This window comes from Phyllobates terribilis, unplaced genomic scaffold (genome assembly GCF_046119375.1).
Source record: "Phyllobates terribilis strain yellow unplaced genomic scaffold, ASM4611937v1 Scaffold_1__5_contigs__length_1240528914, whole genome shotgun sequence".
Taxonomy (NCBI): Eukaryota; Metazoa; Chordata; class Amphibia; order Anura; family Dendrobatidae; genus Phyllobates; species Phyllobates terribilis.
Window position 1 is genome coordinate 195,522,186 of NW_027362761.1, and position 18,229 is coordinate 195,540,414.

At 39.9% G+C, this 18,229-nt stretch overlaps 1 protein-coding gene across 3 annotated transcripts in view; it reads left to right on the forward strand.

The window, feature by feature from the left end:
- The window catches only part of LOC141253115 (transducin-like enhancer protein 4), a 147,591-nt gene extending 129,642 nt beyond the window's left edge, over positions 1 to 17,949 (forward strand). For all 3 annotated transcript variants that reach the window (XM_073670874.1, XM_073670878.1, XM_073670885.1), the window contains 5 exons: positions 1,992 to 2,139; positions 4,637 to 4,787; positions 5,449 to 5,525; positions 7,734 to 8,214; positions 17,190 to 17,949. In XM_073670874.1, the coding sequence (XP_073526975.1) occupies positions 1,992 to 2,139; positions 4,637 to 4,787; positions 5,449 to 5,525; positions 7,734 to 7,841 (484 nt within the window). In that variant the 3' untranslated portion in view covers positions 7,842 to 8,214; positions 17,190 to 17,949. The remainder of the gene's footprint in view (positions 1 to 1,991; positions 2,140 to 4,636; positions 4,788 to 5,448; positions 5,526 to 7,733; positions 8,215 to 17,189) is intronic.
- The last annotated feature ends 280 nt before the right edge of the window (positions 17,950 to 18,229 follow it).

Below are 18,229 nucleotides of genomic sequence, written 5' to 3' on the forward strand. Positions count from 1 at the left end.
TTTTCTCAACTCATTCCTGTTTATGGGATTAACTGGAAATCCTTTTATCTGAAGTCCATGAACTGAAAATAGTACATTGAATCATCAAAGACCTGTCAAACTAGTGAACTCTACTTCTTGCTGTAGCCATGACCTCTCTACCGAGAGACATCTGCATGCTGCAGTCAATCACTGTCTGCAGCGTATCACTCCTACGGCCAGTGATTGAATGCCAAGGTCTTGTGTCCCTGTGTAAGTAGGGAAGGACTCAGGACTTGGCAGCATCGACCGGGTGGCAGGGCGTTGCTTCATGTATAACCAGCTCTGGAGGCAGAGTCCTCTTCCAGGCAGCGTCCTCCCCAGAGCCTGAAAGAGGTAATTTGTGTAAAGGGATAAAAGATGTTTTCTTAGCAACAAGGCATCTGATGTGAGGTATACAGGGGTGACTTTTTTTTTTTTTTTTTATTGCAGTCTATAACCTGTATGCCAATATTAATAGTTTAGGTCACACAAGCCGAACTCTGGCCCTTGGGCCAAATCTGGCCCACTGGGTGATTATATTTTGCCCATGACACCAGCACCGCCCTCCCATTATTCTGTATGGAGGACTATGTGGGGCCTATTATTCTGTACATTTTTTTATTTTGGCTCTCTTTGTATTTGAGTTTGACATCCCTGGTTTAGGTCAAATGTGGTGATAGATTCCCTTTTAAGCCTGGTGTTTCAGATTCCAGTCTTAATGATGATTGGTGTGCAGGAATAAGATGCATCAAATTCATTAAGAGTGCACGCCAATTAATGAATTCGGTGCATCTTCTCAGTGGCATGCACCTCCATTGCACCTTGCTAGAATTTTTACTCCATTCAGGGATTGGAGTAACATTTCTGCAGTAAGAACTGCTGGCACTTTTGCTGAATTTGACAGACTGGCAAACCACAGCCTGTTACATCTCTGCTTCTCCCCTGGTCTGCCCATTTTGGCGGAGCTGCTTGAAACTGACATGAAAAAGTCAAGTCAGAAATTTTTTGCGCAACTCTCCATTTTACACCAGTTTTTTCTAAACTAAACACCGATGTATCTGGTCCTTAGTTTTTACATTTAACCTCCAGTGTTTTGCTATAATTGGTTCATCAGCCATGTGGAGCATTGGACCTCAGGTGCCAGACCTAAGGCAAAAACAAAAAGTTGGCCATCTCCGAAGTGAAGTAAATGTGTAGGTGCAACAACACTGAGAGCGCTAAGGTGTGTGTGTGTGATATATATTCATAAGGTTGTAAAAATCCACTTACCAATGACAAGGCGACTTATTTACAGGGGATCCTACACTAAACCGATTCTCTTCTGGGCCTAAATCTCAAGAATGAACTCCGATCCAGTTGTGTTCTGCTCTCATGAAAAGCAGTGGGAGGAGTGCCTGGCCAAAATGAAGGCTGCCAGACTCCCAATGTATAATCCAAAAAAATCAAGTGAAGCCAGGACCTAAAGACATAACAGAAAGGACCCAGGTCTCTTACACTCTCTGCTGAGCTCTAGGTCCAAAAATGCACATTTTACTAATGCTTAAATACTTACAAATGTATAATTCTATTTCACATTCTAATCTTTTCCATGTGGTGTTGTGCATTTTGTTTTGCCTATAGTTTTACATCACTTGAAGTCCCTTTTTTCTGAAACTCCTACACTGGAGGAATACATCCTAGTTTCCAATAGCTGCCTGGGTGACCTAATTGTTGCAAATTGTATTCTGCCAATAATAGAAATGTTGTATTCTGATATTTCTGGAAATAACTGAAAATCTACTCAATGGAGAGAAATGTCTTTGTGTATAAATTATGCTCCGACATCTTCTCATTTGTTTTGACAGGCCCGGAGAGACGAGCTTGTTTGTTGTTTAGGAAAGTCGTTTTAATAATACTAATCAGTTTCTGTTGTAGCATATGTGCCTTTATCTTTGTGTACTTCTTGTGATTCATCGTGGTGAAGATGCCTTTTTTATGTTTTCTATAATCAGGCAATTCCAGGGCCACACAGATGGAGCCAGCTGTATTGACATTTCTAATGATGGTACCAAGCTCTGGACTGGAGGTTTGGACAACACCGTGCGGTCCTGGGATCTACGTGAAGGCCGACAGCTCCAGCAACACGACTTCACTTCACAGGTACAGTCGGATCACAATGTACCGGGAGGGTTGACGCTGCAGCAGCTTTTTTTCTTCTTCTCCACATCTCCTGTAGATCAAAGTCTTGCCTTTGCATCAAAATCTTGCTTTCGATCACGGACTCCCTTTATTTCTACTAAAAATAGCTTAATTTCTTTTTCATTTCTTCAGAAAGTCAAGTTTAGTGATACCCCCCAAGGGAGCAGATGTTACCCGGTTTCAGTTTAGCAGTGGCGTTACGTAAATTCTGAGCCCCATAGCTACAATAATTTGGTCTATGTTTTGCCCTTTTTTATACACACACACACACACACACACACACACACACACACACACACACGTCGACTGTTCGTCTGCACTAATGCGTGATTGGTAAATGTTTAGTACTTTGCGAAAGGTTTTTGTTTTTCATTTTATGAATTCTATCAAATTATAGTAAGTGCTTTTGTCCGGAGAGCAGACAAGGCCCTCTTTAATGCAGTAGGCTTATATCACAAACCTTTTACTAGTAAAGCTAAAGTGGCTCTCAGGGCTATGGAGTCGGTAAGCCAAATCTCTGACTCCTCAATTTCCCTGACTTCGAACTCCGACTCCACAGCTCGGCCTCACTACTGGGCATGTACATAAAGTGCAGCACAGATTCATCTCACTGCCTCACTACTGAGCATGTACATAAAGTGCAGCACAGATTTATCTCACTGCCTCACTACTGAACGTGTACATAAAGTGCAGCACAGATTTATCTCACTGCCTCACTACTGAGCGTGTACATAAAGTGCAGCACAGATTCATCTCACTACTGGGCATGTACATAAAGTGCAGCACAGATTCATCTCACTACTGAGCATGTACATAAAGTGCAGCACAGATTCATCTCACTGCCTCACTACTGAGCATGTACATAAAGTGCAGCACAGATTCATCTCACTGCCTCACTACTGAGCGTGTACATAAAGTGCAGCACAGATTCATCTCACTGCCTCACTACTGAGCGTGTACATAAAGTGCAGCACAGATTCATCTCACTGCCTCACTACTGAGCGTGTACATAAAGTGCAGCACAGATTCATCTCACTGCCTCACTACTGAGCATGTACATAAAGTGCAGCACAGATTCATCTCACTACCTCACTACTGAGCTTGTACATAAAGTGCAGCACAGATTCATCTCATTACTGAGCATGTACATAAAGTGCAGCACAGATTCATCTCACTGCCTCACTACTGAGCGTCTACATAAAGTGCAGCACAGATTCATCTCACTGCCTCACTACTGAGCATGTACATAAAGTGCAGCACAGATTCATCTCACTGCCTCACTACTGAGCATGTACATAAAGTGCAGCACAGATTCATCTCACTGCCTCACTACTGAGCATGTACATAAAGTGCAGCACAGATTCATCTCACTGCCTCACTACTGAGCTTGTACATAAAGTGCAGCACAGATTCATCTCATTACTGAGCATGTACATAAAGTGCAGCACAGATTCATCTCACTGCCTCACTACTGAGCATGTACATAAAGTGCAGCACAGATTCATCTCACTACTGAGCGTGTACATAAAGTGCAGCACAGATTCATCTCACTACTGAGCGTGTACATAAAGCGCAGCACAGATTCATCTCACTACTGAGCATGTACATAAAGTGCAGCACAGATTCATCTCACTACTGAGCATGTACATAAAGTGCAGCACAGATTCATCTCACTACTGAGCATGTACATAAAGTGCAGCACAGATTCATCTCACTACTGAGCGTGTACATAAAGTGCAGCACAGATTCATCTCACTGCCTCACTACTGAGCATGTACATAAAGTGCAGCACAGATTCATCTCACTACTGAGCGTGTACATAAAGTGCAGCACAGATTCATCTCACTACTGAGCATGTACATAAAGTGCAGCACAGATTCATCTCATTACTGAGCGTGTACATAAAGTGCAGCACAGATTCATCTCACTGCCTCACTACTGAGCATGTACATAAAGTGCAGCACAGATTCATCTCACTACTGAGCGTGTACATAAAGTGCAGCACAGATTCATCTCACTGCCTCACTACTGAGCGTGTACATAAAGTGCAGCACAGATTCATCTCACTGCCTCACTACTGAGCATGTACATAAAGTGCAGCACAGATTCATCTCACTGCCTCACTACTGGGCATGTACATAAAGTGCAGCACAGATTTATCTCATCTAGAAGCCGAGATCCTTAGATCAGGAATATAACCTTTCATAACTTTCCCAAATTCTTATGAAAACATTTACAGCACATCCTGCATTGTACTACTGTACCAATTCATTATACATTTTGGGAGTCTGAGTCAGTCCATTTTATACTACAACTCCAACTACACCTAAATGGACACCGACTACATGACTCTGACTCCACAGGCCCTGGTGGCTCAGTAGATAGAAGTAGGATTTTTAACCTTTTATGTACTTTGTGCTACCAAGTCTGCTTATGATTTTCACGTCTTTATTTTCAGATCTTCTCATTGGGGTACTGTCCAACTGGTGAATGGTTAGCAGTAGGCATGGAGAACAGCAATGTTGAAGTTTTGCATGTCACCAAGCCAGACAAATACCAGCTGCATCTTCATGAAAGCTGTGTACTCTCCCTCAAGTTTGCCCATTGCGGTAGGTCATTTTGCTTTTAGAATTGTTCCATTTATATGGGCTGCTCCTCCACAGTGTAGGCTGCTGATGCCAAAGGGTTGATTTCTTGCACTCATAAATTTTTCAGAGGATTACAGTGGATAAGGTAGCTTACCATGGGTCTCTGTAGTGCTCTTCAACAGTTACCATAAAAGTCCTTTTAACCCATCATGGACCCGATTAATTAAGCATATGTATGTATGCGTATCTTACTGTATACATATAAATGTGCATTATTCTAAAAAGAAAAAAAATCAAAAGCAGCATAAAAATGACAAAAGGTGCAAAGCCACCCAGGTACACACCAGTCCTATGTACATCCACAAAAGGATTGGAGGCAGCACACAAACAAATGATGAAAAATTATCTTTTAATAGCCCACGTGGCTGTAGCAACTTTTTGGTCCAAAACTGTGGACCTTTCTTAAGCTTGCTACAGCCACATGGGATTTTAAAAGATAATTTTTCAGCATTTGTTTGTGTACTGCCTCCAATCTTTTTGTGGATGTACATTATTCTAGTTGTAGGAACTTGTTGGATTGTTCAAATTCTAGGAGTGCATCTCCCATACACACACAATAAAGTCACACTGAGCATGCATATCTTCACTATACAATTTAATGTGTTCTATGCTTTGGTTTTAGGAAAATGGTTTGTGAGCACTGGAAAGGACAACCTACTTAATGCCTGGAGAACACCTTACGGAGCCAGTATATTCCAGGTAACCTTGCATTTTCTGCATTTCAGTGACTGCTATATTTTTTCTTATTTTATTATTATTATTAATAATAATAATAATAATATTTCAATTTATTTTGCTTTTTATTTATAAAATATATAACGAATCTGATACAAATGTTAAAAACTCATGACTTAATCTAAATTGGATAAAAGGTGCAGCCAAAGAGTCCCATAGTTTTCCCCAGCTGCCTATTGTTATAAAGTCTGTTATTTATAAACTGATTGTAATAGTAAAGCTTTGCGGTATCAGGTCTCGGGATTTTCTAATAATCTGATACTCCATGTGAGAGAGAAAGTTGGGAGGGTAGGAAAAGGAGAAGTTGGCCTTGAACGGTGGGGTTTATTCCAATAAAGTAGGTACTATTTTTATATGTAAAAAAAAACTGTATAAAGAATGTTCTGGCTCAACATATTAAAGTATATGTATTTTATTTAATTTTTTATTAGGCCGCATTTAAAGAACAGTATAATAAATATACAAAGTAAGACATTAATAAATACTACAGATCAATGGACAATGGCATCATCCACCCAATAAAGATATAGGACAGACCAAGTGGGAAAAAACAATTGGCTATCATATGTACAGTCTCAGCATTGAGAATGGATATTCAAATGAACATGTGATCCCGAAATAATAAATGCCAAGCACACAGTTATAAATATTCAACGAAAAAGTAAATAAAGATGAAACGATGGTGTCACATACTAGTAATAATGCACAGTGGCATTAGAGAGACCTCCCGAATCAAAGAAAATGCACCTGATTTGTGTTTCACATCATTCTTGTCAGGGGGATGCATCATTGCGTTTCACATCCAGCTTTGTCAGACCCCCTGACTAAGCTTGATGCGAAACGCGCATTGGGTGCTTTTTTTTTTATTGGTTAGGCCTCTCTAACACCACTGTGTATTTTTACTATATATATTGTTTTCTAAATAGTCTAATAAAAATTTCAATAAAATACATATACTTTCTTAACATGTTAAGCCCTGCACATTCTCTATATAGGTTTTCTAAAAATTGTGGTTATTGGCCCTTTTACCTTCAACTCCCAGTACTAATTTAGGTTAGCTTATTTTTATATCTAGTAAAATTCCTTTACTAAAGCATCGAATGATCCTGAAAGTATTGCTTTCCATCAACATTATAGCATTGAATTTTGCAAGAACTGAAGCCGAAAAATCCCCAGATTTAACAAAAAAAAATTAAAAATATTAAAATGTCTTCCAAAAGGAGTATTCAACCTCTGGGACTTCCACTACTGCTGAGAATTCATTGGGCATTGGCCGCAGAACTACATTCCCTTTCGGGAAGGTTCACACAAGGATTTTCAGTCCAAGTTCTGTCCGTTCAAAAAAAAAAAAAAAAAGTATACGGACCAATATTATTTATTCAATAGGGCATGCAGATGAGTTTTTTGTTTTTTTCCCATTGACCGAATCTGCATGTGAAAAAAATGACAGCATTCAGTAGTTTCTTCCGTGTGTTGGCTGAGACTCGTGTTTTTAAGTTAATGGTGCCTAAAAATGGAAGAAAAAAAAAGATTCCATACCGAGCCACAGTATAGCATCTGATTTTTACAGATACATTGCAATTCTTTCAAATAAGAACTGCTGTAAACGGTCTTGTAAATTAATAGCTGCTGTATGGATGACAAGTGAAAATAAAATTGTCTGAGTGTTCTGGATGAACCTGACGATTTTGTATATGTTCATGTGAACCTGGCCTTACACTTTGTTCCTACATGTGGTCGCTCCTGGCCACCTGTCTGGATACAGAATTACTGCTGGCCCTATATATGTCTATGAAGCTCTGCTGCAGAACGTGCCTAGGAGGGAAAACTGTTATTAGACTGGTAGCGGGCCCAGAAGTTGATCGCCAAGCTATTATTAGAGGTATTCCAATATCCAGAAGTTATCGCCTTTCCTATGGATAGGTGATCATTTTAGATCGGTGAAAGCCTGATTTTATTGGTTTGTTTTTTTTCTCTATTAATTTGTCGTTAGAAAGTTAGATTATTACACACCCTAGAAAACTATCATCATTCACCTCCTTCCTAATGTTGGATTAAAGGAGAATTACACAGCCAATAAATGTAACTTACAGAGGAATGGATCTGTCTGCATTTTTTTCCATTTTTCTTGGAAGCACCAGTTTTTTCACTTCTGTTTATTTCTTCCCACAGTCCAAAGAATCCTCATCTGTTCTTAGCTGTGACATCTCTGTGGATGACAAATACATTGTCACTGGATCTGGGGACAAGAAGGCTACAGTCTATGAAGTTATTTATTAGAGACAAATTCCAACTGCCAATGAGACGCCTACTAGTAGCACTTTTCTGTCATTTTTCTTTTTTCTTTCTTCCTTTCCGGAACCAAGGGCCTGTAGTGTCCACCTCAGCAAGTTGTTTATTTTCTTTGCCAAATGCGCTCCTCCATTTTCCATTTTGTTGTAAATGCTTACTAGGAACTTGAAACCAAATCTCCAGATGATGTGCAGGTGGAAGACGCACAGAAAAAGTACATTTATTCTATACGTCAGACTTGTTCATGGATTATGTAATATAGCTGTATTATATTTATTTTCTGTAAAGAAGACTTTGTACAAAAGAAAAAAAAATGAACTGACTTAAGAAAGTGAGTCTTTACCAGCCATGGAAATTTAAGGTAGGTTTGCTCTTAAAACATTACATTATTAGATATTGTAAACTTGTAGCGTAACATTTGCATTATTGGAAATAGAAGAAAAGTGCTTTTCTTATATTTTTCTTTTCTTCCATTTCCTAATTTGGGAATTCCTATACAAAATTGGCTCGGTCTTAAAAAGAAGGAAGAAATATTATATTAACCAAACAGACTTGTCAATATTTTGTGTGACCACCCTTTGCTTTGACAACATCAATTCTTCTAGGTACACTTGCACACAGTATTTGGAGAAACTCGGCATGGAAGTTGTTCCAAGCCTCTTGAGAGTACTAAAACACAGATCTTCTGTTGATAAAGGCTTGAGCTTTTCTCTTCATGTAATACCAGTCAGTGTAGCTAATGTTTAGATTATGGCTTTGTGTGGTCCCTATCATTACTTCCAGGACTCCTTGCTCTTCATTGCAAGACCTTGAACAGCAATAATGCACAATGTAGTTATACTGCATCAGCAAGGTCTCTCTCAGGCAAAAAAGGCAAAACATACTGGGGCTTCAAGATGTGCATTTTCAAGCTCTTTAGAAGAAGTACCAAGAAAAGGAAAACATTGAGGACCATATAAACTGTGGTCAACCAAGGAAACAAAGGGCTGCAGATGAAAAACACATCATGCTCTGTTCCCTTTGAAATCATAAGATGTCCAGCAGTGCCATCAGCTCAGAACTGGCAGCATCCAGTGGGACTCATCCACTGTTTGGAGAAGTCTGGCCAGATGTGGTTTAACAGAAGAATTGCACCCAAAAAGCCATGTCTTGGAAACAAAGTCAAGTAACTCAACTATACATAAAAACTTAGAACTGGGGTGGCAAAAAATGGCAGCAGGTATTCTTGACCAATGAGTCAAAATATGAAATATTGGGCTGCAACAGAAGGGCTAGAAAGGGGTACAATGATGACGGTCTGCAGGTTATAGTGAATCTTGATGGAGGTTGTTTGCATGGTTGGGGCTGCATTTCAGCAAATTAAGTTGGGAATTTTGTCAGGATTAATGATGATGAGAGATACTTAATCAGATACCTCCCGGATTGTATTGTATAATGGGTGTCTCCCAATGTATCCTGATGCAGGACCACGACCCCCAAACATACATCTAATGTCATTAAGAACTATTTTCAGCGTAAAGAAGAACAAGGAGTCCTGAAAGTGATGTAATTCCCACAGAACCTTGATCTCAATAACCTGAAGTCTCCATTACATGGGATTACATGAAGCGAGACAAGGATTTTCTCAAGCATACATCCACAGAAGATCCGTGTTTAGTTCTTCATGATGTTTGGAATAACCTCCTTTCCAATTTTTCTTTAGAATCTGTGTACAGGTGTATCTAGAAACATTGATGCTGTTTTGAAGGGAAAGGATGGTCACACCAAATATTGATTTAGACTTCTATTTTGTGCATTCACTTTGCATTTTGTTAATTGATAAAAAATAAGAAACTATTAGCCTTATTTTTGAAAGCCTTGTTACAGCAATTTCTGCAGCATTTTTTCGACACCTGCCTAAAACTTTTGTGCAGTGCTGTACTCCATATAGTGCTGATATCTACACTAACAATTTTCAATAGTGCACTACTCTGCATAGTAGGGGTCTAGGATTTTACAAAAATACTGGGTCGGGGTTTTCTTCTGAATCCGAGAGAACCGAGATTCAGAAAGAACCTTCCTCCTGAACCATTGAGCTAGAACAGAGGCCAAAGTGACTATCTGCCTGATTATACTTAATGGCTCGCTCGGGGGAAGTTCCATCTCAATCTAAATTCCGGGATTTCAATGGAAACTCTGAAGCATTGACCAGTGTAGGGCACAGGATATATGTGAACGTTTCCAAGTATAGGAGGGCGACCTCACATACGGTTCATAACTTGTGATATATCCTCTGACTCACCTGGTGTGCTACATTTTGGCATCCTTGACAAAGGCTGTTACTGAAGATATTTGCTCAACGGTAATTAAACAGCAATTATGTTGCAAGTTACATTCTGTATGCTCACTTTCCTGTACTGGTTAAAAAATGGATAGTGGGCAATATCTCCATTTTCCTCCCAAGTTTCTATAATGAGGATTAAAGTGTTCTCTGGCTAAGATGGAAATGCGTTTCTGCAGCATGTATGTAACCCTCCCCATGTCTGTAACTACAGCGCTTATTGCATACATATATACATTCTGCCAGCAGCCTTCTTTTTTTTATGGACTTATCTGGCTTATTAAACCCATGCTTTGTGTTGAAGCAGATGCTCAACATTAATTTATTTAGAAGGCACCCACCTTATTAGTGGTAAATGAGAGGGAATGAAACATCAAAGCCGTTTTAGTGCTTGTACCTTAGTGCCACCATTTTCACAGTCCTAAGATGCGGCTTGGATATTAGGCCTTTTGAAAATATTGCATTGCTCTGAATGCATAAAGAATAGTCTTCAGATAAATGCTTTTAGATCTAAAAATGTAATTGCCATTTAGTCTGACATCACCGGTCTCTCGCTTTGCATCAGCTTTAATGATTGGGATTAATAATCTTAAATTGCCCCACTCAGATCTGAGAGTTTTCAGTTTTAAAGGGTATTAAATAAAGCATAGATTTGTGGCATAATGAATAGATCTTAGCTGGTATTCATTGAATAGGAGCCTTAATTATTTCCATCCAGAGGGTGAATATCTGTCCTGATCACGTGAAGATCTCCGTGGTGGACGGCCTGTTACACGGCAGTCATCAGAGCTCTGCTGTAACAAAGCCGTGCATCTGTGGGATCATCACATGTCCATTTCATGTAAGCAATGACTGTTTCCTTTCAGGCAGATATCTTGAAAATTGTAAGGAGTTATAAAAATTTCATTATCCAGTAAATAAGCTTCGCTCAGTGTGATGGTTATTCTTCTTGTATATATTGGTATTACTCTAAATAAAAAATAAGAATGACAATGTGCCCAATTATATAATAAACTTTCTAATTTTGGATATAGATTACCTTAATATACATGAAATCATAAATTTAAAGTGAACCTGTCACTTGATTCATGCTGCCCAAACAGAATGCGGCATGACTGATAGCCTGGCTGCACAATAGCAGCCAGATAATTTTTTTCTTTGAAACGCTCTGACATATCAGAGAAATTATAGTTTAAAGATTCAACTAGTCTGACACTGCCCCAAGCCAGCTTTTCCCAGTGCTGCTGCAGGCGATTGACAGGTCACTCCCATAGCTAGAGATGTGTCAATCACCCTTAGCTGCACTGTGAAGAGCCAGACTAGCCTAATCTCTGCCTATGGTCCACAGTTGGATTTTTAAAGTATATGTCTTCTGAGAAAAATGTACTTGGCAGAACTACGGTACTAGTCTCTGACATGCGAATTGCCTCTTCAGAGTGGAAGTGGACTAGAACTTTAGGAATACTAAAAGTCATATGACTTGGGATAAGAAGGAAAAAAAAAACTCTGTTTGCAGACACGTGTTTCAGGATGATTACCCCTTCCCAGTGCAAAGCAGGAGATCTGATTTGGCTAGGTGAGAGGCCTCTGACAGGTGATCTAAGGGGGACTGTGTCTCCTTGTCGTGAATGAAGAGGAGTAAATACCCCGAAACAAGTGTCTGCAAATAGTTTCTGTTTTGGCTTCTTATTCTAAGTCATGTGGCAAGGCTTGTTAAAGGGTCGATATTGACTTTTGGGATTTCTACATTGTGGCACTATTGAGGCACTATCGTTCAAGTCCTCTTTGAGGCTAATTTACCTATTTAAATTCCCAGAGGAGCATTGCATGGCCAATTATTCTTCGATTTGGCACTCTCCTCAAGGAGAAATGTTCCCCCTTAGACCACCAGGCTGTTGTTCATGTTTCCTGAGGTTTGGGTACTATGAACCAGGTGATGTGTCTCACATATTTCTGTGACTGCCTTTATAGCCATTTGGTGGCGTGCTGCGCCCATTGGGCACAATGTAATATATACCTACATATCACGCAAAGTTTTTTTGCAGTGGTCCACTTTATAGAAAATATGTCAACTGCGCTTCCTCTATTGTTAAAAATACCTATATAGCAAAGATAAAGATATATGTGAACAGATATCTCATGGGGTTGACCAGTGAAAGTTGATAACTTGCTGTTCCTGATCGCAGATCAGAGATAACCAGTTATCGGCGATCCCGAAGAACTTTTAACCTCGTTACCAAATAGTGCTATAGGTTGGATGCTGACTGCGACCCCATTCATTTTCTATGGGGCTGCCAGGAAAAGCTTAGTGTAGCAGGAATAAATAGGGAATGAATACACACTCCTGCTCCCTTCTAATAGAGCTGGAAGATACCCCATTTCGGTCAGACTCATACCGATCAACAATTTGTCATCTGTCCGGTGGATAGGTGATAACTCGTTTTCCGCAGACAACCCCTGTAATACAACTAAAGCTGAAAATATGTTCTTCCTTTACAAACTGAACTGTGATTGCACTAGCAAGCTATTAAGTAGAAAGCTTATTGTTTTACATAATCCAGGAATTGAATATTAGCAGCAATCAAGCAAAAGATCCCCTAAATCTGTAATTATATCAAAGTTTAAGCACAAATTTTTAGGAAGGGAGAGCATCATAACCGTGACCAAACCGTTCCCACTGTTGAAAATGTTTAAAGTTGATAGGAGAAAATAACAGGATTCTATTAGTATCAGACAATAGTCCCAACTTGTGACCTTCCTCCTCCCAGCTCCCCAGCACAGATTCTCCTCTGGCCCGTTCTCTCGGCAGTTGGACAAACCACTGCTGTGATGAAAGCTTCTCATACTGGTTATTACTGAGGATTAGAGGCCAGTAGGGGCGGCTATTGCACAAAGGCCACATTTCAGCCATGCCACGCTTGTCAGATTGTTACTGTGTTTTGTTATATTTCCAAAACATGAGCGGAGCGCTAGGCTACAATTATGTAAATATACAGTCTATCTAATGTGCCATCATTTCTGCCCGGGGTCCCAGTTTATTCACAAGTTGTCGGCATTGCCCTAACTAGCTGGGGATGGCTTCCACAATGCGTTATCGGCCCTCAGTCTTCAGTTTAGCATTAAATATAGCAAATAGAAGTAGACGTTTTAAGCAAAGCTTTCCTTTAATGAGAAACACACATCTTATAATTAAGTTTTTTTTGTCTTTATAAAGCAGAGTTTTACGCAGATTATCAAATCTGTTAGTCTCCCAAATCTCCCTTAGATCTCATTCAGACGTTCTTTTTTCGAGTTCTCTTGTGTATTCTACAGACAGAACTTGCACCTTTTGGGGCTGTCTGACTTATTTTCTTTGTGGATTGATGGGTGCGCACAAAATCACGGAGACATGTCCGATACTGATCCGAGTGTCCAATCAAAATCAGCAATGCAAGTATATGGATCCGTGAAGAAACTGGAGAGAACTCTGATGCCACCTGAGTGGTGATCCTTTTTCACAGACTGCTAGATAGGAAAAACTGATGAAACTCCGGTGACACACTGAGGAAAAACTAAGGAACTCTGAACAAAATCATTAATGACATTAGGACTAGTGTTGAACGAGTATGTTCTGTTAACCCTTTCGCCGAGTATGCTCGAGTATTTACAGCTGCTCAGTGATATGGTTGAATCGCTCCCATGTGCATGATTTGCGACTGTTTGACAGCTTTATTACATGTGAATGTCTATTTCTTACACATTCCTCACATGTAATAAAGCTGTCAAACAGTTGCAAATCATGCACATGGGAGCGATTCAAACACATCACCGAGCAGCTATAAATACTCGGAGCTCGGCCCCAGCATACTCGGAACAGAACATACTCGCTCAACACTAATTAGGACCATTTTTCTCATACATGAAAGAAACAGACGTCTGAACGAGCTGTTATGCTGTTGGTATATACCAGGGACTTGCATGTTAATGGATATCACTTTATGATATCCATCACAGGATTCTGTCACCATTGGTTGCACATTTAACGTGTGCCTTTTAGTCTTCTACTAAATTTTATTCATAAAAAAATAATAAATGACTTTAAAAGTGTACATTTTTTTTCCCTGTCCAAACAATGGAAAATATTTGACATAAGTTAAAATTAGTGCACAAGAGTAGTGTGCATGTAGCCTTTGAGAGCATTAGGGGCATTATTATATTCAATATACAAAAGCCAAAAGTTTTAGGAAAGAGTTTCCCAAACTCCTAAGTCAAGTTTCCATATTGACTTATATGAGTGATGTAAACCTAGTTGAAGAAACCTGTCATGTGCTTTACGCTGCCTGGAGTAGGAATAGCATGAATCAGGAGCCTGACTCCTGCATTACAAACATATAGGACCCGATTCATAAAGATCTGTTTTACGGCAGAATTCTGCCGTAAAACACCTTGATATTTCACAAAATATTTGTGAGACTCAGTGTTACGCAAGAAGTTCCTGACTCTTGGAATTTTTACGCCACCCCAGGCTAGCTTTGCCTACTTTTACAAGAGTGAGTCTACATGAAGGGGGACAGGATATGATGGAACTCAATTCATGATAACATACAACACCAATGTGTGTAAATTACACCAGCATAGTATTCCTGTTACTGACTGGAGTAATCTTTCTGGAGGTGGCACGCAGCAGGTAAAGGATGCTCCAGATGCACGTGCCTCCAAATGAATTTGGCGGGCGGCCTTTACTACAGTGCACAGTTAATCGTGACTGGTGTATATAATGCCAGTCTTGATTAATCTGTCCTTGGAACAAAAAATTAATTTAAACCATGAGTTTACCAGTCCAAGTAGTTTTTCCCTATCCTATCAGCTAGACTGACAGGTCTGAACACAAATAGGGCGCGAGTAAGGAGAATTGGGCAGGGACACCTCGGACTAGTCCTATCCTCCATGGTCCTGCTTTCCACTGTGTTCTTCTGCAATGTTTCAGTAAAACATGCATGTTTGTAGCACTGTGGCCGGTCTCTCGTTCATGCTGCCCTAATCATGTGACAGGTTTCCATGAATGATTATGCATTTTGGCTAAAGTCTTTTTCCCTGATTCATGAAGACCAGTGATTTTATCGCAGGTCTTGATAAGGCGGCATGGTGTGTCTGATGCTCCTGATTCATGAAGTGCATACCTTGTCATGTGTCTGACGAGTGGGGTGCGCTACCCCAGAAATCTTACCCCAGTAAGGGACTGGAGTGAGATTTGTGGCTTACAGAAAGAACACCACAACTCTTCGTTAAACGAGCTGTGGCGTTGTGCCCTTGTCCTTACCCAGCCCCACCCATTTCGGCAGAGCTGGGTGAAACTGGCGTGAAAATTACATTTTGCAACTTTTCACAGCTTTTTCTCCACTTTTTTTGGCATAAAAGCTTTGATGAATCGGGGCCATAGAGTGCTCATTGCGGATCAAACATGGGGTTCTTCATCAGTTCAGCCTGTATTTAAAGTGTAAGACCAGCTTTTGGGAATCCTTTGCACGGAAAACCACTACTACTCAATGCGATGTGACCGTAATGATGAATACAGACAAATATTCCAACCTTTTTTTTTTTATAAAAATGACTTTCCAAAATGCTTGTACCAATGTGGTGTTTGTGCCTGGAATAATCTTTTCAATCATCCTACTGGAATAAAGATCTGAATCCTTTTTTTCCAAAACCCGGCTGGAACATTTGTGTTCATTGTACTCCAATTGTACTTGCATGTTATGATTTTTTTAGATCTAAGGGGTATGGTTTCTCCTTGTGTAGAGTGACATGCCAGGTCTGGCATGCCAGTATGAGGAGACTTAAAGAAGTTGTCCAGTACTTTTTTCAATTGCCCCAATGTATTTAGCATGTGCCCATAAGTGTTTTTGCAATTACCTTTAGTTGTATGTACTGCCTGTGAGCGGCGCTATCGTTGTCCACTCACAGGCATCACGTGATCTCCGGCGGCAGCCGGCTTTTTCTTCCGCTGATGTCACACCTTACTTGACGTGACATCAGTGACGCGGTCCCCACGGTGGATGCTGGGTTATGAGCGGGGTTACCCCGCGCTTCACACCCAGCATCCACCGCACGCTTTCCCAATGAATGAGGAGAGGGAAATCGTGCGGTGGATGCAGGGTGTGATGCGCGGGGTAACCCCGACCATAACCTAGCACCCACCGCTGGGACCGCGTCACTGTTTCACGCCCGTCTGCAGCCAGAACTTGATGTGCCATCAGCGGGGATCACATGATGCCTGTGAGCGGCCAGCTGTAGCTCCGCTCACAGGCAATACATACATACAACTAAAGATAATTACAAAAACACTTATGGGCACATGCTATAAACATTGGGGCAATTGAAAAAAAGTACTGGACAACTTCTTTAAACACCTTGCATGCTACTCTGGGAAATTAAATTATGCAAATTGTCTCTTCAGAGAGGAAAGGACTTCAACTCTAGTGCCACATATTGGAAATAGCAATCCTACAAGTCATTATCGACCCTTTAACGAGCCTTGCAATATGACTTGGGATTAAAGCCAAAATTTGCAGACAGTGTTTCGGGCATTGCCCCTTGTCAGTAGGAGTATGAGATCTGATTTGGCTGGGTGAGAGGCTAAGACTGGGATCTAAGGGGTAAGGTTTAAGGTTTCTCCTTGTGGAGAGACATGCTTGGTCTGACATGCCAGTATGCGGAGACTTAAATGCCTTGCATGCTCCTCTGGGAATGTTTTTAGGGATAAGATTGTGAATTACCATTAATATTTTATTACTATATTTTAAGGCTAACTAATCACTTGGCCAACAAGATGGTCTCTTCTCTATGAATGGAGAATGACCTACTCAAACTTTAAAAAAGGGTTTTGTAAGCTAGACAACCTGACAACCTCTTACCTCTTAGTACAACAATAGTTATTGAAAGGGTGTCAGATATACGCAAACTACTGTGTTTGTAGGGTGACGATGTAAACTAAGAAATTGTAATCAATTTTTTTTTTTTTTTTTTTTTTTTTATAGACAGTCCGAACTTTACCCAAGCAATTCCCTCCTGGACGCATATGAAATGCACAGTTTACACAGGAATTAACTCCGTCAATGCTGGTTCACTGAATGAGATGTGCCACAGCAAACCCAAAGGGATCATTCTCATCATCTGCTTCACGGCGACCAACGACTGGTGACATAACAAGGAGATGCAAACGAATGTAACCTCTGCGCAGACAAGACCTTCTTTTCAGGACTACCCTTTTCTGAACGTCCCAAGCCCGAGGCAAACTGAGCCGCCATGCCTCAGACAATACTTTTATCCTTTTATGTCATTGTTGCTGTTTAATATGTGATTCTTTTGTATTTTTACTTTTTTTTCTTTTTTTTTTTTTTATTTCTTTTTTTTTTTATTTTAAATGCTTTAAATTTCTTAAAGTCCGTGGATCTGCTGATGTACAGTGCCTTTGCTGCTATGGATCAAAATCAAAAGGACATTGTAGATAAATCTTATCGTATACGTAGAAAATACTTAATTTCCTACTAGAAACGAATCAATACTGAAAGTTGGACTGTTTTACTGAACTTGCAAAAATGTGGTAGCAAAAATGGTGTTTTAAGTACACAGTGTTTGATGTCATTAACAGTTTCGTAATAATCTACAGTGTAGAAAGATTTTGATACTAAATTGTGTCATTGTACAGAATTATGACATTGTTGACCATAAGTACATATATAATACTAGATTGTTTGTGCATTCAGACTTTTAAGCATTAAACTTAAGTAACTTCTACATTTGTGTCGGAGTGTTCGCTTCTTAACAAAAATGATTCTATGTATAACCTCCCTATAACTGGATATTACACAGTGTCCATATGACATTTAACAGTATTGGAAGAGTCTCCCATAAATCCTCACTAATTGCACTTTTTTCATCTGACGTTATCTGGATCTTCTCCCTGGGAAATTTTGGTCTTAATTTTTTAATTAGGCAACATCATTAGTCCATCTGGACACTGCAAAGCCCAATCATTCTAAATTGTTGAAGTAGCTTAAAACACTGTGTGACAGAA